The sequence below is a fragment of the Dendropsophus ebraccatus genome, chromosome 13, assembly GCF_027789765.1.
Source record: "Dendropsophus ebraccatus isolate aDenEbr1 chromosome 13, aDenEbr1.pat, whole genome shotgun sequence".
Classification (NCBI taxonomy): domain Eukaryota; kingdom Metazoa; phylum Chordata; class Amphibia; order Anura; family Hylidae; genus Dendropsophus; species Dendropsophus ebraccatus.
The window spans coordinates 51,234,501-51,256,736 of record NC_091466.1 but is presented as its reverse complement, the minus strand read 5'-3'; the positions used below and the strand labels follow the sequence as shown (position 1 = coordinate 51,256,736).

The 22,236-nt window shown below is 41.1% G+C and overlaps 2 protein-coding genes across 5 annotated transcripts in view; one reads left to right on the top strand and one right to left on the bottom strand.

Annotated features, from left to right (window-relative positions):
- Window positions 1–394: 394 nt before the first annotated feature.
- TIMM9 (translocase of inner mitochondrial membrane 9) lies at window positions 395–6,865 on the top strand. 2 transcript variants are annotated; one of them, XM_069950217.1, is made up of 4 exons: window positions 395–476; window positions 4,007–4,073; window positions 4,798–4,893; window positions 6,318–6,865. In XM_069950217.1, exons 2-4 carry the CDS (start codon window positions 4,035–4,037, stop codon window positions 6,450–6,452), a joined length of 270 nt encoding a protein of 89 aa, XP_069806318.1. In that variant the 5' UTR covers window positions 395–476; window positions 4,007–4,034; the 3' UTR covers window positions 6,453–6,865. The 2 variants fall into 2 exon arrangements, with proteins under 2 accessions (XP_069806318.1, XP_069806317.1); XM_069950216.1 differs by having other exon boundaries at window positions 405–487.
- Window positions 6,866–9,273: 2,408 nt separating this feature from the next.
- The window catches only part of ARID4A (AT-rich interaction domain 4A), a 54,339-nt gene continuing 41,376 nt past the window's right edge, over window positions 9,274–22,236 (bottom strand). For all 3 annotated transcript variants that reach the window (XM_069951228.1, XM_069951227.1, XM_069951229.1), the window contains exons 13-25: window positions 20,160–20,254; window positions 19,946–20,043; window positions 18,390–18,627; window positions 17,927–18,174; window positions 16,959–17,159; window positions 15,992–16,076; window positions 15,670–15,865; window positions 15,023–15,085; window positions 13,751–14,911; window positions 13,017–13,121; window positions 12,470–12,676; window positions 11,598–11,744; window positions 9,274–11,431 (exon numbers count right to left, since the gene is read on the bottom strand). In XM_069951228.1, the coding sequence (XP_069807329.1) occupies window positions 11,325–11,431; window positions 11,598–11,744; window positions 12,470–12,676; window positions 13,017–13,121; window positions 13,751–14,911; window positions 15,023–15,085; window positions 15,670–15,865; window positions 15,992–16,076; window positions 16,959–17,159; window positions 17,927–18,174; window positions 18,390–18,627; window positions 19,946–20,043; window positions 20,160–20,254 (2,951 nt within the window). In that variant the 3' untranslated portion in view covers window positions 9,274–11,324. The remainder of the gene's footprint in view (window positions 11,432–11,597; window positions 11,745–12,469; window positions 12,677–13,016; window positions 13,122–13,750; window positions 14,912–15,022; window positions 15,086–15,669; window positions 15,866–15,991; window positions 16,077–16,958; window positions 17,160–17,926; window positions 18,175–18,389; window positions 18,628–19,945; window positions 20,044–20,159; window positions 20,255–22,236) is intronic.

The following is a 22,236-nucleotide window of genomic DNA, read 5'->3' as shown; positions in this document are numbered from 1 at the left end:
GATTGTTGTGTTTCAGCTTAAACCAGGAGAAAAGAGGTAAGCAATCAATCTAATACATAAACATAATAAACCTATTACAAATACTATGGTCCCCATATTTCGGCGTTAGGACTTCCGGCCATGTAACTGAACATAGCAAGCCTCTAGGAACGGCGTGAAACGGGTTCTTGATTCCGCGGGAAGGGTAATAGCGATGCACAAGAACTCCCTGGTAGCCGGCTGTAAATCTACCTGGCGTTTATCATTACAACATTTCACAAATATAAAAATGACAAGTTTAGCAATTCCATTAGCGACTATAAATGAGGATCATAGGGTGATACACCATTATTCATTAGGGGTGAGGAGAATATTTTACTAAGCGTTTTAATGGTGTAGGAGTTCCAAGCTGTGACGAATGTGCGGCGGTGAAATCGCAGACGCCCCGCCCACGTGTTCCTCCTGCAGGACGAGGAGATCAGAGCGGAGCTGCAGCTGTAAGTAGGAGGTCAGTGACTATTGGGGTGAGGGGTCAGCTGAGGAGGGGGTACGGGGCACTGAGGGGGAGCCCGCCCGATTATATATTACTATGCGGCAGGATATAGAGGGTGCAGCCTGTGTGATGGTCACATGGTCTCCATTGCTGTGTCCTAGGGACACCCTTGGATATGGGAGGAAGCATGTGGTTATTAAATCTCCGGCAGATCACATATATCCAGGAGATCACTACTCCTAGCCTTCATCTCTGCTTGTGCTATCCACTGTTTTATGTAGTCTGATCTCTGAGACTTTCTTCTCTATGGAAAACAGTGCAAATATCACACTATGTCATTGACTGATACTGTGTGACCGCCACCTGAACACCCACCACTATATGTTATGCTGGACCGCAGCCATCCTGTCCTCCAACTGACCAAGTAGTAATAGGCCATCAATACAATTGTCTGTTTAAAGGGATTAGCCAAAGATTCCCCACCTATCCACGTAATAGGTAATAAGTATCTAATCAGTTGGGGTCTGACTGCAGGGAACCCCAACGATTATGAAAACTGAGGTCTGTTCTCAATAAAGCGGAGTGTTGTACTTGGCTACCTGTGATAGTCCCATTAGGAGTGCTTGACTGCCTCTTTGTTCATCCCAGGGAACATGAGACCCCATTCCTATGATTAGCGGAGGTTCTAGTTCTCAGATCTTTATCAGCTTGATACTTACCACCTATTCTGGGAATAGGGCATAAGTTGTAGTTTTCAGGAAAAACACACTAGTTAAATTGGTTATCCAGCGCTACAAAAACATGGCCACTTTCTTCCAGACAGCACCACTCTTGTCTGCAGCTTGGTTGGGGTTTTGCTGCTCAGTTCCATTGAAGTGACTGGAGCTTAATTGCAAACCGCACCTGAACTGGAGACAGGCGAGCAGAGAAATCCGCGACGGAGTTTCCGTCAAAATTACTCAGTGTGCAGTGCACATAACCTAAAGGAAAGACTGAGATTTCTCCGCTTTTTAAATCCATTCCTGGTTTTGGTTATGTGCACATTACGGAATCCCGGCAGATCACCCGCCATGGATTCCGCGGCTTGTGGACGCTGGCGGTTGCGCGCATCTCCGCTGGTCTCATAGGCTTCATTCTATGGTTTTCCAGATTTCGCCGTCTGCCCGAAGAATAAGCGGGTTCATTGTTCGGGTGGATGGCGGAATCTGGCAAACTATAAAATGAAGCCTATGGGACCAGAGGAGATGCGCGTGGCCGAGCTGCGGAATCCGTGGCGGGTGATCCACCGGGATTCTGTAGAGTGCACATACTATTTGGCTTCAAAAATCTTTCTGTGTAAACACATCAATACTTCAGCTCCCATTCAAATGAATGGCAGCTGAGCTGAAATAACCAGGTCTGGCCATTCTATAGTGAACAGAGACAACTGCTTCTGTCCCTCTTTACAGTGTAGTGTGGGTAGTGAACATCTGATTGGTTGGAATGCCAGCGTCAGCACCCCACTGATCAGTGACTATCCTGTGGATCTCTCATTAGAATGTTTTGCCTTTGGTAAACCCCTTTAAAGGAGTATTCCCATCTCAACTAACATAGCTATAGGGCTCATCAGATTAAAAACATTACATTAGCAAATTTGCCTCCTTCCCCAGATATGCCTGCTGTTTTCCTTTCAATGCTGACAGCTCATTGTCTAGCTTACACCACCACTCTGCTCTTAAAGCAGTGGTCTTGCTGGCATATAAAGTGGTGCCTTGAATTTCGAGCATAATTGGTTCCGGGACTGTGCTTGTAATCCAAATCCACTCTTAAACCAAAGCAAATTTTCCCATAAGAAATCATAGAAATCCAGATAATTCCACACCCCAATAATGATTTATTATTCTGAATAACCTGTAAAACAAATGAAACAAACATTCAGAAACAGCAGAATACTATAAGATATAATATTATAAGATACTGTACAGTAATGGAGAGAATGGGAAACACAAGGGCTGACAGAGACTGCAGGGAGCATGAAGGAATGAGCAGGGCAGATGTGGGCAGAGAGGGGTTACAGCTATGAAGAGATTACCTCCACAGTCCTGTCCCCTGATGCAAGCCCCAGCCTGAAGTGGATCTGCCATGATTTGGAAGGTGAGGGAGACTTCCTGGGTCAGAGTACAGAGCTGTAGACCACACTATGCAGGCCATGCCCCTCCCCCACTCCCCCTCCCACCCAGTACAGGGAGCTCTTAAACCAAGTCACAATTTAGAAAAACTCTGAGCTCTTAAGCCAAGTTACTCTTAAACCAAGGTACCACTGTATAGGTATAGTATACGGTGTGTGTATGTGCCATAAGATTCAGCAGTGTTTCTTTTTAAACAGGAATTTATCAAAGGGTGTTAAATAGACACTGGTGTAAACTGCTCACAGCAGCCAATCACGGCTCCTTTTTCACTTTATTAGATCTGAAAGCTGAGCTGTGATTGGTTGCTGTGGGCAGTTTACACCAGTGTCTATTTTACACCCTTTGATAAATCTTCTCCATCTCTCTATACATCTACAAAATAAATATACAACAGCCATATCACTGTTTTTACAGGAGAGTGGTGGTCTGTGTTTAACTTGTATACCTAACAAGTATAACTCATCGTTCGAGCATGGTTATGACTGAATGTGATGATTGGAGTATACACTACCACGCCCTCCCTGTTAATGCAGGAAGTGAGCACCAGGGAGCCGAAAACTTGAGCCGTCTTCTGCTTCCCACACAGCCCCTTTAGTTACATGTTTTAGCCTTCAAAACCACTCTTTAAGTTGAAATCTTACATTAAATTAAATAGCAATAAGTTTGAATGACCCTGCTGTCATTTGTATTCTTGGTCAGAAATGTGTTAAGAGACCTCCCCAGAGAGGAACCCTGCAATCTATGACCTTAAAGGGGTACTCCAGCGCTGATAAAAAAAAAAAAAGCAATCAATCAAACATAGTTTTCCCACTTACCATCCCTGCAAATTTGCTCTCCGTTTGAATTTTCTGCTCCAGTTGGTGTCTTCATTTTTTCTTTACTTCCTGGTTTGGGCTTTCCCATGGTGGTCTTTGTCTCCTGTGATGTCTAACTGACTCTGTAAAACTCTTAGATGGCTTACATCTTGCTCAGCCAATTAGAGCTGAGCAACCTGAGTCATCTGACAAAGGGAGGCTGGCCTAACAGGGCTTAGATCCGCCTCCCTCTTGATGATGTCATTGTCACAAAATGGCTCCCACAGTAAAGCCTAGGGTCAACACACAGTCATTAGGTGAGAAGGAGTTCACTTCACTTCCTTGTGGGGGGTTGAGGAGAGAAAAGACAGGGAAGGGAGGCAGATAGGTGATTGAAGCATATTACAGAGTTTTATAACTTTGTAATGTGTTTCAATTACTGGGAAAAAGCTTTTCGCTGGAGTACCCCTTTAACCCATCTATCACAATTTCTCATCCCCTCACATTTAACCCTTAAAGGATTTATTTAAGATATGTGTATTTGATGTCTTGCCCTATTTTCATTTTTTTAGGTAACATAATTTATAAATTCTGGAAGACATGGCGGCTCAAATCTCAGAAGCTGATCAAATGAAACAGGTAAATGGACACAATGAGCAGCTTCCATCTACGGCGTGTCATCCTGTATATGTGACTTCATAGTTACCTCACTTTCTTGATGGGTGCGGGATGTATTGTGTTATTTGTTGCTAAGCAGCCATACATTACAGTGTCTGTATCACCAGCCTTCACAGAAGCAGAAGGCTTCTCTGTGCAGTGGATGGGTATCCTTTTCTTGCAGGGAGTCTGCCAAAAAGAAACCATTAGCAGGTTGTTCCACTGCTGTGACTCCCAGTGATCTGCTGTGATGTTGTAGTGAATTTGACAGCAAATGTTCAGTTCACTTGCAGCACCATTGCCACCTAAGCATTACATGGTGCCCTTATGGTGACTCTGCAATTCATATAAGCGCTAGAGCCTCCAGAGAGGGGATTTGTTTTGACTGTTTGTCCAGACCAATTTAGCGGCCCCATACCCACACTAACAGCAATACCTGTTCAGGTAAGTGCCACTGTGTATAGGCAGAGATGGCAGGACTGAGGTCTGCTGGAGAATTAGCCTTAATGGTGCGTTCTCACCTACAGGATCTGCAGCAGATTTCATTTAAATAACTGAACACAGCATCAAATCTGCTGCAGATCCTGTAGGTGTGAACGAACCCTAAAGGAGTATTTTGGGAACAATTCACTTTTCCCCTATCCACAGGTTCATGTGTAATTGGTTCAGCTCTGCAGTTCATTGACTGTCATTTCTTTATTCACAGTTCAGAGAATTTCTTGGGACCTATAATAAGCTGACAGAGAACTGCTTCCTGGACTGTGTCAAAGATTTTACTACACGAGAGGTGAAACCTGAAGAGGTATGTCCGCGTTCTTCATACAGATTCACAGAGGTCATCTAGACAGTTTAATAGCCTATACTGCTCCATACACTACTTCCATATGGAATATGCATGGGAACTGATGTATAGGCCGCTTTTGGACACCTAGTTAGTTCTTATTTAATTATTCTCACTATTTTACAATAATATTGTTAAGTGAAAATAATATTTCAGTACAAAGCTGTGAGGGACCCGCAGTGATCATGGGAATGCTGCAGACTAGAGATGAGCGAACCTGGAGCACGCTCGAGTCCATCCGAACTCGAACTTTCGGCATTTGATTAGCGGTGGCTGCTGCAGTTGGATAAAGCCCTAAGGATGTGGGAAAACATGGATATAGTCATTGGCTGTATCCATGTTTTCCAGACAACCTTAGAGCTTTATTCAACTTCAGCAGCCGCCACTAATCAAATGCCGATCGTTCAGGTTCGGATCGTCTCGAGCATGCTCAAGGTTCGCTCATCTCTACTGCAGACCCTTCATTGTAGTTAAAGATGCAGATTTCTGCTGGGTGGTGCAGTAAAGGGTGGCTTCTGCTGGAGTGCTTGAGTGAGACCCCTACCAATAACCAAGTACACTATCCATAGGACAGCTGATGAATGCCTAATCCCTGATCTCTTAGCACTGGTTTCTGCTGCTCCATTTAAAGGGGTTATCCAGGCTTAGAAAAAAAAAAAAACACAGCTATTTTCTTGCCACAAGTGTCACCCGTCCCCAGGTTGTGTTTGGTATTACAATTCAGGCTCCATTGTCAGAAGAACTGACCTGCAAGACCCACACCCAAACTGAGGGACAAGAGTGGTGCTGTCTCTGCAAGAATGTGGCCATGTTTTTATAAGTGTGGATGACTCTTTTAATGTTGTGGGCTGAACAATGGTTGCCAAGCCTAGTCCTTTGCTTACGGTCATTCATTAAGAACCAATAATGGATAAAAGTTTGGGCTGGTCATGTGGTGGGTGCATAGTAACAGCTATTACAGCCATCCAGCCGTCATATGACCAAGATATGATATTTTCCAACATACATAAAAAGTTTTAGTAAACAAATACCATTAGAAAATTTGGTAAAATTTCCCAAAGTTGTGCTTATCTATGGGGATGAGCGAACCGGCTGAGGTTTGGGTTCGTATGAACCTGAACTATCTGCTTCTGATTCCCGCTGTCTGCCTGCTCCGTGGAAAGGGTGGATACAGCCTGAGGACTGCCTGGAAAACTGGGATACAGCCTATGTCTATGGCTGTATCCCAGTTTTCCAGGAGGTCCTCAAAGTTGTATCCACCCTCTCCACGGAGCGGGAATCAGAAGTCGATAGTTCAGGTTCGAACGAACCCAAACCTCGGCCGATTCTCTCATCCTTACTTATCTATCCTTCGCTAACTTACGCTCTGCTTTCTCCACTGTTAGATTACTTGTTCAGAGCACTGTCTACAGAAGTATCTGAAAATGACACAGAGAATATCCATGAGATTTCAGGAGTACCACATACAGCAGAACGAGGCGTTGGCCGCCAAAGCAGGACTTCTTGGCCAGCCTCGATAAGAGCCAAGTGGAGACTTTTCTGTTCAAGGTCCTACCAGTACAGACAACAAGGAGCTGCCCGGAAGAGGACGCCCACGAGTGACAGGTGTGCTGGTCCACTCCCAGCAGAGCCCAGGACTTGAGCATTGATCGTGCCGAAGAATGCCTGACATCAGAAGTGACTGGTCAGGGAAGCACTCATATACTGTGCTCCCTAAGTCTCCATCATTAGACATTCTAAATACTTTTCTAATAAATATCATTGTCTTTATGCTGACAAAAATACAGAAGTGATGTGGAGCTCAAGGGGAGGACTCCATATTTCACTAGCTGAAGTCATAATATGCCAGTGAAATAAACATGATTATGAGAATGAATTGTGGCTGTATATTGCTATTTGTTGATATAGATCATTCTGAAAGCTGTCAGAATATTCAGTGAGGGTGGAGTAGTGCTTCATAACTACATTGTGGTTTATGTTTTAAAAAAACAAACAAAAAAAAATGCAGTGCTGGATGCAGCCCTAGAGAACTCTGAACCTCTGCTGCGGTGTGTCAGCAACCATTATAGAGGCACAAGTTTTAGTAAGGTTGCAGAAATATAGATGTAAACCCATTGACTTCTCTGGGCTTAAACTATGTCAGTATGGATCTAATGAAATATTTAGTATACTCAACAGGTACAAATGAGTGTGGAAAAAAAAAAGCTGCATTAATTCAGTGTGAACCAGCCTTTAAGCTCTACCCACATAAATCGGTAAACCTGTCAGTATGCTAGCTACAACTGTGGATAGTATACGGCTTATTCTATTCTGTGGGCCAGTGCACAGCAAGGTCATATACAGGAGAGGCCTTACTCTATCTAATTCATTTCAGTGGACTTAGATCATCTCCTTCTCTGGAGGAGGTTCCCTCGTGCCAGATCCACAGATGAATCTTGATGGGATGCATTTACTTTGAAAATGGATGGCAACATGATATTTAACCGTTAGAAGAAATCCTGATCCCAGAAGTACCCTGCCAACCCAGGCCTGTAAAATGTGTCACTATGGGGTTTTGTAAAACTCTACTGGATATTTGTTTTTTGTTTTTTTAGAATAGAGGAATAGATACCCTTTGTAAAGTATTTTTAATTAAAAAGTAAATTAATTTTAATTGTAAAAACACAATCCATAGTTTTTTTTTGTAAAAGAAAAATACAAGTCTCAAGAAGTGAAATTAAGTCTATGGGATGCTATACTGGCTTTCTATTCCTGCTCTTGTACACAGCCCAGGATTCCCCCCTCCCCAGACTGCCTATAGATGCCAGTGTATATGCTTTCTTCTCCATAAATTCTCTCCTGCTAAGTATCTGAACTGGTATGTAACCCTCTCCCCCCTTACTGTTGCCATCTCTATCACAGAGAGCAAAAAGTGTCTGATGTAACTTTTCTTGATTAGAGTAGCAACAAATTAATAATAAAAATCAAAAGGTATCTGTGCCAAGCCCACAAGAAAGCAGTTATTAAAGAGGTTATTCCAAGATAAGGTATCACAGAATGCAAGAACAGAAGTCCCTTGTCTCCCAGATGACTGAAGTGAAGCTGAAGGCATTTCAAGGAATACAATGTTTTTTCCCCAAAAGTATTAACCCTTCAGAGTCCTGTACACCATCTTAAGCAGTCCCATGATAAGCGAAAGGAATAGGAGCCAAGCAAGCATGCAGTTGCTCCATTTATTTGGGGGACAAGGGTTCTCCATTCACACCAGTGGCGGTTCAAGCATCAGACCCCTGCATGTATAAGAACTGGACGCAATGCACTATTTCATGAAATTATGTAATTTTATAATTGTTAATTAACTTTTACTGATAAGAAAAATAAGCTATATAGTCACTTGTTTAACCCACACTGTTCTGATCAGCTTTATTTACTTGGCTGCAGTAATAATATGCTCATATACCTACATATTACTGGCCTAAGCAATATATAGCATGTCATTGCTGCAGCTCCATAAACAAAAAGGTGGTGGTGGGTGGGGGGGAATGAACAAAACACACACATTAATGTACACTTTGTCTCAATTACTCATGGTTGGTACTCCATTCTTAATAAAATGACACAGTTAGACCCCCTGCTATGACTAATCCTGTACTCATGGGATAGGGGATAAGCCTTTATGGTCAATTTCTTTAGGGTGCACTCACACATACGGGATCCACAACAGATCTGAAGTGGCAGATTCAAAGCAAATCAAATCTTAGCCATGAAATTTGCGCCATCAAATCTGCTGTGGATCCTGTATGTGTGAACACACCTTAAAGGGATTTTTAAGAAAAAAAATGAGTTCACAGTCCACAAGATAGAACAGTAGTAGTTGACCCTGGGGTTCAGACACCCAGCACCACCACCAATCAGCTGTTTGGCCAAACAGGTGCCTGTACTACACCAACCAGCCAATTCCATATAGCGCATAGTGGTGGTACCTATGTACTGCAGCTAAACTCATTTAAGTGAATACAAGCTGCAGTACAATACCCAGCGCCTCCACTACACCCAAGCAACTAGTGCAGGCACTGCGGCTGTGCTGAATTGGCTGACCTATTCTGTGGATTATAATTTTCCCTGGAAAACCCCAGTATGAAGGTTCCTTTTCTGAATCAGATCTTGTAAACTGTGAGAATTGGTTACAGAAACTATATTAGAAAATTATATAACTTTTCATAGGGGGTGGGGGGCTAATTTCTCTTAAATTTAGTTCCACATATGTCTGTATTAGAATGACATTATTGGTGTGTGGTTTGGTTAAGAGAGGAAAATAAAACCATACAGAAAGGAGCAAAAAAGCTAATTTTAAACCATGGCCTTTATTGATGCTCTTCAGTGAGCGCTGTTTACATACACAACTCTGCGTTGCTTAAGAAAAACAGAAAAAGTGCATATTACAGGAGTATTTTCTGTAGAACCCCTCTGGCAGCTGAGAAAGAACATAAATCTGTGCTGGAAAGAATCAGACAAGTTCACAATGCAGAAAAATGAAGAAAAGAAATCTCTAATTTAGCAATTATTACCCATTTTAGTGTTTCGCTCAGATTATCAGCTATTGTGAACAAGTTTCTGATATACAGTCTAGAACCATTCCTGACCGCTGTTCTCTGCACAACCCAGCCATAGTCTGAGCCTCCCTCACTATCCAAAGGCTCCGGGTGTTAACTTCATTATGTGAAAATGGAAAAGAAATGAAAAAGAAATCATGGATGATATCTCAGTGATGTTCAGACCGTATGAATAGTGGGTTATGCCTAAGACAACGGTATGCTTGGATGGTGGAAAAACATTGCTCTAGAGAAATCTACATTATTCTACACATATTAAACACAAGATAGGGTTAAAGACCCTCTTTTTTAATGTACAAACATGAATAAAAAAATTGATAAAAAACTTTTTGTACATAATGTATATGCAAAAAAACTCTTAAATACAGGTTTCAGGAAGAAGTATTTACATAATGTATTAGCCTATGGAATGAACCACAGTCCTCATGTGTATACGCTTCTTTGCTGTAATGCTGCATCTCAACAACTGGAGATAAATTCTTCAACATGATTGATAGAAAAAATTAGTTTGGCAGTATATTAAATGTACAAAAAAGAAGGGCTACCTAAAAACGGGAAGGAGCAAGGAGGTTTTAAAAAGGAGGAAACAAAGAATACAGAAAATTTTATTTTCAGTGCGTAAAGCAAAACGCAGTAAAATAGGTTAAGCCTGGGTTTACACAGAGTAGATGTATTTTTTAATTGCCAAAAGAGGACTTGCACCCTCCTCCAAAAAAAAAAAAAAAAATGTTAGAAATAACTCCTGCTTTTGGCAATGACAATGTGCAAACCCAACTAAGAGCTAGAGGTTTATTGGAAATGAGAACTAATCTAAGACCCTTCTCTTATTTTTTTTTATTTTATTAATATTTTAAAAAATACATAAAAATACAACATCCAATGTCTGAATAAATATATTTAACAAGTTGCAAGATAATACCTTATTTTACACAAAAAAAAATTCAGCTTTAGAAATCTTGTTAAATAATTTCGCTGTTGTCATATATTTTCTTTTTGTCTTTTTTTGTAACAAAATAAAAACTCTGAAATTACATAGAAAAAAAAGACAAAATAGATTTGTCAAGGGATAAGATAGTTCACTGAAAACGTATTCACAATTCCACTGTAAACATTAATAAACATTTAAAATATTTGCATAATGCTGTGCTCTAAATTCCTGTAAAAAGTGGAAGACAAGTTTTCTTCGCGTAGTTTTCAGTTCACTACATTCCCTTTCACAACTTATTTTGTCTTGCTTACAGCTTTAAAACTGGGCACTCTGCTGAATACATTGGACTTTGGCAGTTCTGTACATTGCAAGTGCTTCGGAAAACAGCCTGAAAAAAAACCAACAGGAGCTAAAATTGCAGCTTTGTCGTAAAGTGCAGCTGCCAGAATAGCATGCTGATGTTTGTTGTATGCACTTGCTTATTTCTTTTCTTGTATTGGGCACAATGTGGGGGTGTGGGGGGGGGGGGGGTTACCTTTTTTTTGGGGCCCCCTCAAAATTTTATTCAGACATTTGTCAAATTCTCTTAAAAATATCTTCAGGTTGAACAATGTAAGAAGCCATTGTGGCACGCTGACTGCTAGTCTCCTATTCCTAAATCATAATCTTATTTAAATAATTATTAAAAAAAAAAAAAAAAAAGACACATGAAATGGAAATTAAAAAAAAGCAATCCAGCAGAGGAAATTTTGGACAAAAAACAAAAAAAACTTGGCAATGTCAAAACCGGTTGAGTGCTTTTATGTGGGGGGGGGGGGGGGGAAATAAGTGTCCATGGCAGCAGGCTGCTAAGGTGGAAGTGAGGGCGCATATCACCTGCACTCCAGAGCAAGTGTGTTCTGTGGGGGAGAAGACGATGAGGGGCTCATTCCAGTCTCAGAAGACGCAGATGACATGGATGCTCCTGTATTGGACACTGCTAAATAAGGGGGAAAAAAAATATATATTATATTATTTTTCAAGTAATGGTAATTTATACATTTATAAAACACACATCTATATATTTATTGTTTTACAAAAGGCACAGGTTGTATAAGAAATATGTAAGACCCAACATAACCAACAACAATAAATAAACAACATACCTTCCCGATCTTTCTTTTTTAACCTCTTCCGCCTCCTGTCTATGGTAGCTACTTCAGATTTCAAAGACATGTAGTATTTCCTGATTTCTTGCAGCTTGTCTTGGAGAAAAACAATCTTCTCAGCTCCAGTCATGTTATCCAACTCACCTATGAAATATGAGAAATATATGTAAATTAATAGAATTTATATGATCTCAAGTGTGATATTACAAAAACGGCTACAACGGGTGACTGACAACCAGTATAGATGCCATGACAGAGAATAGTTCAAGGATTAAATGTTTAAATGCAATGTTATCTCAAGATTATGATTTATCATCATCTATCTACCGGATAGGTGACAAGCGTCTGATCAGTCAGGGTTGGACCCCAATCAAAAGATCAATGTCACTGTTAAGAGTATGAAAGGAGCAGCAGTGCCTGTACTTGACAGCCACTCAAATTCAATGGGAATGCCAAAAATACCTAAGAACTGTACTCCGCTACCTTCGGCAGTCTCAGAATTTAAATGGAGCAGCAGTTCCCATGCTTGACAGCTGCTAGAAACAAACAGGCTCTTGAGAAACCTATTCTTGTAATTGGTGAGGGTCCCATGTTTGGTCCCCAACCAGACGTCGACAGCATACCTGTCATTAGAAATTTTCACCCGATCGGCGCACAGTTGCTCCTGTTACTAAATCGGTTGACTATAAACACAACCACTTGCAGTCAACTAAATGTTGCATAACAACATGACGAGATACATTTTTTAAACTGCAGTAGTATATAATATATCAGAGATAGATAGAGATATTATTTCCCTCTGACACTTTTTTCTTTGTCATGGATCACATGTGCTTGAGTACAGGGACATTGAGTGACTATCTACTTACTGAGCTGTAATGTCCACTTGTATGTTCTTGAGGAGTGCTGGTGTTTCTCTCGATGCTTATCCTTGTCCATATCTTTTGTGTGCGGAGACGTGACTCTTGCTGGCGATCTCATAATCTTCTGAGGCTTGGGGACATTTACATGTTTAGCTGGAGAACATTTACTGGCACTGTCCACAGCAGAGAGGTCCTCGCTGTCACTGCTTTGCCCTAAAAATAAAAAACAAATTCAATCATGAAGCAGGATTCATAGCTAGGTGCAGGAAATATTAAAAAAAGAATTCAAGGCTGACTGCAGCCCTCCAGACAAAACTACAATTCAGCTACAAAAGAGACTGATAGCCAGTCAACTGGACAAACAATGACTTCTAGCAAAACTTCTTATAAGTGTCACTTTTCTTCCTTCTGGAGCAGAGCTATTTTGCATACTTTTTGCCCAGGGGGGCATTGCCTGTAATGTTTCCTACACCAGCCAGATCTCTGCAAGTATCTCCTTTATATTGGTATAACAAAGGTCTTTTATTAGAAGGATCTTGTATGCACATCTCACCTATTCCATTCTTCTCAGTCTTCAATGACGTATTTATTCGCTTTGGTGTACGCTTCTGTTTCTTTGCTAGTGCTCCAATGTTGCTGTCGCTAATCCTTTTATGGCCTGAAAAATAATAATAAGAAAAGAAAACAAACAAACAAAAAAATCAATCCCATTATAAGGGTATTTCCAGCCAAACTAGACTGATGAGCTATCCACGGGACTGCTACTGATTGGCAGGGTGCTGACATCCGCCACCCGCACTAAACAGTAAATGGGGCAGAAAGCAGTTTGTCTCCGTTCACTGTGTAGTGGTGGCAACATGTAACTGCAGCTCAGCTCCCTTTCAAGTGAACAGCAAATGAGCTGTAGTTACAAGTTGCCACAGCTACACAGTGAACTGAGGCAAAAAGATTCTGGCACCCCACCGATCAGTGACTTATGAACTATCCTGTGGATAGTACAGTCTACTTTGGCCAGAAACCCCCTTTAAGTACTTGGTCATTACGTCAGAAATGCTAAAGGAATATTACCACTCATGTCCATGGTGTCATGCTTCAGTTGGGCTACAATAGCAAACATAGCCCACTGACAAAAGTGGCTCTTTCCCTGGGGGGGGGGGGGGATATGAGACAGGCCATTAGGTAAAATGTGAGCACCACAATTTTAGGAATATCTCAGAAATGCACGACCAACGCCTGTCCGTTAATGATACACGCTAATGGCAATCTTGGCATATAAGAAAATATTACCTTTGTCCCGCATCTCTGCTTCTTGAGCAGTTATGCTGCAATTGCTAGATGTAGTGCTGGCTTCAAAGCCATTAGCTGATTCACTCTCACAAAGGCCTTCTTGTGATTCTTCTGCCACGCTGTCCACTTCAATGGTTATGTCACTCTCACTCTTTATACTGTGAGACTCATCATGGCTCAGTGCAAGGGGAGAAGGCTCAGAATAAGTATGAGGTGGGAGGATAGCTGGCTGCAGCGTGGGGGCAAGCACAGTCTGTGGGTCTGGCTCTGGCTTCACTATTACCATGTCCTCTATCTTGTCCTTTTCATCAAAATCATCCAAGTCCACTTCATGACAAACCAGAGTTTCTGGTCCAATCATGGGCATTATGTCTTCTTGCTCTTCTTTATACGAGATCCTTGTGATTTCGCTGAGTGGCATGTCATAGTCCTCAGTCCTAGTGCTCTGTACATGTTCTAGCTCGGCGGTTAAAGAGGGCATTTCCTCATTGGTATCCTGGACCTGCTCTTCCTTCATGATGCTGATGGCCTCCAGAGCTTCACAGTTTTCTACTGGTTTCTCCTCTGCAGTAATAATGGGTAGCTCTGGTTCACACTCCGTTCGCTGCTTCTTTTCGGGGGACGTCTGTTCCACAGGTTTCCTTTTACAGCCTTTCTTCTCTTTTAACAGTTGATCATCTGGAAGTTCCAAGTCTTTTGGAATAAAGAGCAACTCCTTACTTTGTAAGGAAGCAAATGATGAAAAGTCTAATGCTTTAGGTTCCACTTTGGGTTCTACCTTGGGTTCTAGCACACTGTCCTCTGGAGTTACTGGAACACTTTTTATGGTCTCCGCACAAGGCTCTTTTGTTTTGCTTCTTCGCCCTTTTTTTGGCAAATTTTCTGTCTCCTTGACTTCCACAATTTGTTCTGTTTGCTTCCCGTAACTCTGAACAATTTGTTCACTTTCTTCTACCTCTTGCTGTAAGGTCTCGACTGGCTTTACCGGGCTTGTTTCCTGCTCATTTACAGCACTAACAACTGGAGCTGCTTCTTGCTCGATAATGTTTTCAGCCAAGCTGTTGGCCTCCTCTGACTCCTTTTCAACCTTTGGTAGAATCTCCTCCTTCACCGGTGTCTTTTCGATAGCCTCCTCTGACTCACTATCCGATGTTGATGAATCTAAAACCAGAGTTAACTATGATTAAGCGAGAACTTCTCATAATAATATATAATGGTCAGCAGTACATAGGCCAACATAACCCACCGATACTGCCGGTGAAGTAAACTCACCATTAGAGCATCTATCAGAATCATACATTCCTGAGCTCCTCCTCGTCCTTCTCCGTGCAGCTCCTAAAGAACACAATATAAATGTTAGAGGAGAGTCACAAACCAAAGCAAGAACTATAGTGTCAAGGAAAATTGGGGAGGGATGCATATAAATTAAATCTACCAAAAATGGCAAATTTGTATGGGTTTCAGGAAGTGTCAAATGAGTTTGTTTTATATTTTAAGCAGTGAAAATTTTTACTCAATAAATGACAGCCTGTCATCATCGGGAAAGAATATGGCAGCTCTAATCTTTGTCCTATGGTCTAAAAAAAGATCTTCTAGGAATAAATGCTCTCAGAATATCTTCTACGTTCGCGCACTGTCACAGATTATTATTATTCTTATTTTTTTTTTTTTAGCTAGTCTAAACATATGCCACAGACAATAGGGTTTAAAATGTGTATGGCTGCATCAGTAAAGCAAATGTTCATCAGACACTTCACTATTGCTCAATCATCAAGCTACTTCTACGTAATATGGATGGATTGACACCTTGTGTCAGACTGACCTGACTTTTACAAACGTGATCTATTTAGTCTTTTAAAAATACAAATAATGGAACTCAATAAATTAGGTCAGTAGGTTTTTAGTACCGGTGCTCTTACCTTCTAAGCCATTCGGCAAGAAGTTACCATCAGGCAGGCTGTTTTTCACATTTTTTCCGGCTGCTTTATTCTCACTATTTGGAGTCTTGGGCAAGGCACAGGCCACATTAGTCTGGAGAGTTGACTTTAAGGGAGGGCGTCCTCGCTTTGTTTTGTTTCTATCATCTTCCTTCTTTTCCTCATTCTCATCTTTATTCTGAAAGAATGGAGGAGTTGAATGTTCTGTGCTGTATATCTGCTCCACCCACCCTCTCCAAAATTAACCAAACACCAAATCTGTCTAGAGACTATCACGCATGTATAATGTAACATTTATATTTACTTTTGTTCTTTTCTTTTGCTTTCTTTTTGTTCCACCTTTCTCTGATGGCCAGATGATTCTGTCAGCTTTTACCCATTCATCGTATCTGTAAGATAAATTGTATTTTTCAGTTTGCCTAACAAACAAAACATTAGCTTCTCATAGATGAAAGCTCTAAACGGAAACATCACAGAATATTATAACACGAAGTGTAAAATAATGGGAATGTGACGTATACCCATAAAGGGATTTAATGTGAAATAATTTTTGGCAAAATACTAAGGACACAAGATGAATATGTGGTAACTAGAGATGAGTGATCTTTTATCAACTGCAGATTGATAAAAACGCCCACAACGACACAGTTGGCCCTGCCCCCTCGCCGATCATTGGAACAGGCTGGCCGAAAGGTCTAGACCCCACCCCCTTTACGTCGGCATACCATATAGGCGTCAAAGGGGCAGGGCCAACTGTGCAGTGTTGGGAGGGGCTAAGTGGCGCTAATGCTGTGAGGCCACGCCCACTTAATACAATCTGCAGTTGATAAAAGGACATATGATATGAAAAACGCTAAATTTACCCTTTACACCTGTGTAGAGAGGTCAGAATGGGGGTGACAGTGTCACTTTAAGGTCCCCAGAGTACACAACTTCTTACAGTCTGTGATATGCCCTCCTCTCTGACAATGCAGTTAATAGTCAAATAGGTGTGAGCTTTATTTTAATATTGATTCTAATGGAGTCTCGTCAGAGGGGCGGGGGGTTTGGTCAGCCCGGGCTGTGTGCAGGAATTGGGCCACGGTTCAAAAGAAAGGACCATAGCACCCGCGCCGTTCTATTGATATGCTACACTTAAAGCGAATGTACCTGATGGTACATTCACTTTAAGTAGATTAATCAACAAATTTTAAAGGTAAATGCAATAATACCATAATTTCTCCATTAAATTGTCCTTTCTTCACCCGAAATGAAGGTGCTTTCTGACTTACCTTACATTCCAACCATAATAGTGTACGAGGTAAAGCAACTCCCCTCCATCCACCTCAGTGCTTTTGATATTGGCTTCATAGATTTTCTGGGTCTTCCCACGTCCATATTTGACTTTCACTTTGGTGCCTGCGAGACAGTCCCTATCCTCAGAGTCCTCATCTCCTTCACTGTCTCCTTTATGGTCTTCTTCATCATCTCTTCTGCACATGGTAACAATATCAAGGTAAATAGCAAGAAAATCAATATGTAAGATTACAGGTGGTAAAAAAATGCCACAGGACTTCTAAATTATAACATTATAATATTATATATATATAACACAACAGGGAAAAGAAAGAAAAGGCACAAACTATTATGAAGGTTGTGGACCTTGGCAGAAATGCCTTTCTAATTATTATGTTGGCATGGCAAACTAAAGACGGCCACTGTTACTAACAGGAAAGCAGTCTGTTGTGACCTGCATTTTCCTTTTGGCTTACACTTATGGTAACTAAATGAGCAAGCATGTGTTTATACATTTTATATGGGACATTCTTTTACAGATCAGTGGACTCCAAGTGGACTTCACAGCAATACAAATGTTATTTTAATATTTTATTTTACTATAGGGAATGAGTATGCAAACATGACTGTACTAATGACAACCTAGAAGAAATCAAAGTAAGGGCTTTGCACCTAAATGAAAACCTCATATAAGGCACCCAATTATACATCCATTGGCCCAAACGGGTATTTTCACATCAAAGTGATGGCATACAGGACCAGCAATGTCAGTGGAGATCCCTCAGAGGCCCACTGATCTGGAGAATTAACAAGACTATTTGGCACTGCAGACCAGTAACTTCAATTGGCAACAATTACTTAAATCGTTGCTGCAGTTCCTCTGCATGACAGGCTCCCTGGTAAGGGTCCAAACTTTTCATAAAGTGATGTCCTATTCCACCTTTAAGACAATTGCTTCACTCACTCATCACAGAGCTTATCATCTTCCTCTTCAGACTCCCGGTCAGACTCCTCTTGTTTCCGACTTCTCCTCTCCTTTGATTTGCAGGATAAGCTCCTCCTTCCTGGAGTAGTGTCATTTTCATTCTTCTCATCGCTTTTCTCCAATTCTTCTTCTACGTCTTTGTTTTCCTTGTTGTTGTCTTTCCTTTTGTCACAATCCTCAGGATCCTTTGTGACTAAAACTGTATTACAAGCAAGCCTTCGCCTCCCCTATAGAAAAAGTGCAAATAAAAAAAGTTATGATCTGCCCTGACTTTTCCCCATCATGTAGAGGGGGTTTCTGAGCTGTAGTTTCTTAAAATGCTTCCCCAATCCAAATGCCAGCCCAAGCATTCGCCAACATCCACCAGTCGTATAACTATCACCTCCGTTCATTTAATACTCAGATAACTTTGATTTAGGAGAAGAAAAAAAATAGTAGTTACCCTTGGTGATCTGACTTCTGTCTCTTCCTTTTCATTCTCATTCTCACTGGTAGAATCAGTGTCATCATCCTCTTTAACCTTTGTATTGACTGGGGGCTCTGTGGCTTCCTTCTTGTCACTATTCTCCATTGGTTCTACCTTTGCTGGGATTTCCTCTACTGGTCTAGGGTCATTATGGTGAATAGTCCTAAATTGAATCTCTGCAGAACGGCAATATTCCTCAAACCCATACAAATACCTGCAATTACAATCAATGCAAAAGTCATATACAGCAACATTACTTTATTTTTAATTGAAATGCTCTAACTAGATATACACACACGCATAAATAGATAGCTTGAGCTATAGAGCTCTAAAAGCCCCAATACACGGAGATAAGTAATCCAAACCTACTGATTTCTATATTTTTTCAGGACAGTACAACTTTCAGTCTCCAAACAAAGGACGTTGTGAGAGCAAAGGATCAGGAATGTTAGATTTCAACTACCTGGTCCTTTTGTTCTCAGGGAGATAAGCCACCAGAGGAGTAGTGGCTTATCTCTCTCAGAGAACACGAACTGGGCAGGGCTGAGTGTTCATGTGTATAGTGGTATAACTGGAGGTATAGGGACATCTTTTTTTTGTATAAAATTGTTTATTTTTCAAATATAACAGTCAAACAGTCTGCAATATCAATATAAAGAGAATGGAGACATTAATCAAACATGGTCTCAAACTATATGAGCAAAGAGGTAGGTCCAACCCACAACAGAATTTAGAATATAACTCAATGGTCAGGAATAAAACGGATAGCCATGAGACTACGCCGCATAGCCAAAGAATATGTGCGGCTCCCTAGAGACTGGTAAGTAAAGAAGGCAGACTCATTAGAGGGGGTAACAGCCCCCAACCAACCATAAAAAGAAACACTATAAACTAACACAAAGATAAAACATACTACAAGACAGGGGGTGAACACAGACTTGACAGACACATGAGGGGTAGAATAAGTGCAGCTTAACTAGGGTGGACGAGTGAACTCGTAATAAGTATCCCAGGGCTCTGTATAGGGACATCTTAAAGGGGTTGGGCAGTGCTACAAAAAACATGGCCATTTTCTTCCAGAGGCAGCAAATCTCTTGTCTCCAGTTCAGGTGTGGTTTGCAATTAAGCTGTATTCACTTTAATAGAACGGAGTTACAAAAACACCACCCAAACTGGAGACAAGAGTGATGTTGTCTCTGGAAGAAAGTGGCCATGTTTCTGTAGCGCTGGATAATCACTTTAAGACAATTAGCTTTTGTATCTGCTATATTACCCATAGAATGCTATGAGTTTGCTGCATTCCTTGAGCTACACACACTTCTGCATTGCAGAAGCTCTTGTAAGCAATAGATTTCCTCTGACAGTGATCTTCACAAAGCCCATAATAAGTGAAAGAATGACTGCACAGCGAGCTCTGGAGAAGGGCGATATGGGGCTCCTATAGTAGTCGCCCATTAAACGATAAATTAGATTTCCATTTTCAAGGGGAAAATACTTTTCAGGACGCTTTGAATGACACAACACCAACTCACTTTTTGTATGCCGTTTTTACATTGTAAGATGCTGCCGAATTCAAAATAGGAATGCCAAGGTCCATATAAATCTGCTTCCATACAGCACCACTTTCAATCTGATGAAAAAGTTATAAGCATTAATTTATATATAATTTATAAGCATAGATTAATTTATACTGACATTATTTAACTAGACATCAGAATATTAGCTTAAAGTTTGCTTTTTACTTACATTGTCACAACCCCCCTGCTGAAAAACCAGTCGAAAAAGCTTGAAGAGGTTCAGATCCTTGTAACCCAATACTGGTGGCTTGTTGATTGGTGTTCCTAATAATTGGATAAAAACAAAAAAAAAAAAGGTAGGAATTTTAAAACTGAACACAAGCTGACACCTGAATAGTCACTTGTATAGATTTTAATCATACAGAAAGGGTGACAAATCAATAGAACATATTGCAATGAACCAGCATGTGAATGTCGTTACTATATAGTCATCTTAGAGGCCTATAGGCGGAGAACATTGTACTGTATATAAAAATAGGTAACATTCACAATATTAGATGCATTACAGAGGACCTGTCCGCTATCCTGAAAAGTCTTCCAGCAGATTCCTATATTACTCATGATCTAAATATTGTGAGAGCATCCCTCCTTAGAATGCCTCTATTATTCCTCCTGGAAATCCATGTAAACTGTGAACTGAGTGCTACCATTTTCCTTGTCTATAGTTTAAATAGTAAGCACTGACTGGACATAGCCAGACTATGTAGGGGTAGACCTAATCGACAAAGGAAAGTTTAAAGCAACTCTGTACCCACAATCTGTCTCCCCACCCCCACCCCCAAAAACGCTTGCACTTTTGGATAGCTGCTTTTAATCCAAGATCTGTCCTGGGGTCCGTTCAGCAGGTGATGCAGTTATTGTCCTAAAAAACTACTTTTAATCTTGCAGCCCTGTGCCAAACAGCCATGGCCTAGAGTGTCTGTGCATTAGGCTGGCACAACCTCTCTGTCCCTCCTCCCCACCATTAGGAATGCTGCAGGCAGATTTTATCCTGTTCATCATCTGTGTGAACACGGCACATGGGCTGGATTGTTAAGGCACTGCAGAGGAATAGGAAATATCCTGCCAGTGGCATTACTAATGATGAAGAGGGTGGGGAGGAGGGACGGAGGGGTGGTGCAAAGTTAGGGCACAGATACTCTAGGCCACGGCTATTTGACAAAGGGTGCAAGTTTAAAAGTAGTTTTTTACGACAATAACTGCATCACCTGCCGAACAGACCCCAGGACACATCTTGGACTAAAAGCAGCTATCCGAAGGTACAAGCGGTTTGGGATGGGCAGATTGTGGTTACAGAGTCACTTTAACACCTACAGATCACTAGAACATGCAGGAGAAGCGAGGTTGAGCACTGCTTCTCCCCACTCTGTGCACACACCAGGAGATGGTCCCATACACATACCATGGAAGTCTGGGAGAGAATGCACTTAGTGTAAAACTTTTGGCTCTGCTAAATGTACATGTATTCTGAATAGAAAAGAGAAGGAAAGCTACTGCACGATTGAGAATAAAAACGTCATGTTGGGAAAGAGGGTGGTCAGCAAAATGTCTTAAATGGGCATGCAAAAAAAAATAAAATAAAAATCATGACACGCCAAAAGTTTTGCACAGGGTCTGGCTGTTCAGACCATCAGCGATCATCATAACTTGTCTAGATGAGTGTACAAGTGCAGAGTCAGACTTCCAGTAAGTCTATGGGACCATCTCCTGTTGCAGGGAAGAAGCAGCGCTCAATCTTGCTTCTCCCTGCATGTTCTAGCGATCGGTGGGGGATATGAACGCTCAGACCCCCAATGATTCAAACATGTCTATACAACATGTCAAAAGAAATTTTAAAGTGACAGATGCACTATGGCCTTCTTAAGTCATTCATTTCCATGAGGGATAAAAGAAGAATAGTACTAAGCTTTAAGAAAAGGTGCTCTAAAATGATTTTATGTGGAAGAATTTGCTAAAACAGACAGGCCAGGACAGCTGACATATGAAACATCCTTATTTCTTAGTATCAAGCACATAACACAGCTGTATAAGGCTTTAGTGTAAACTACTAGTACTACTACTACTACTGAACCCAGGGTGAACAATGGGAAAATTAAAGTGCAAAGCAGATTGAGGAAGAAAGAACCTTTTAATATTAGATGGACTTGTCCTAGAGATGTAGTGGCCATTAGTAGTAGTGGCCGGAAAAAAGTCCAGGAATATTACAAAACTGAAAACATTAAAGAACAGCTACACTACAGGTTAAA

Bases quoted from the DNA above. Each gene is read 5' to 3' on its own strand.
- TIMM9 (XM_069950217.1), top strand. From the start codon at position 4,035: ATGGCGGCTCAAATCTCAGAAGCTGATCAAATGAAACAG. The intron at 4,074-4,797 runs GTAAATGGACAC...CTTTATTCACAG, and splicing joins AAGCTGATCAAATGAAACAG to TTCAGAGAATTTCTTGGGAC. The intron at 4,894-6,317 runs GTATGTCCGCGT...CTCCACTGTTAG, and splicing joins GAGAGGTGAAACCTGAAGAG to ATTACTTGTTCAGAGCACTG.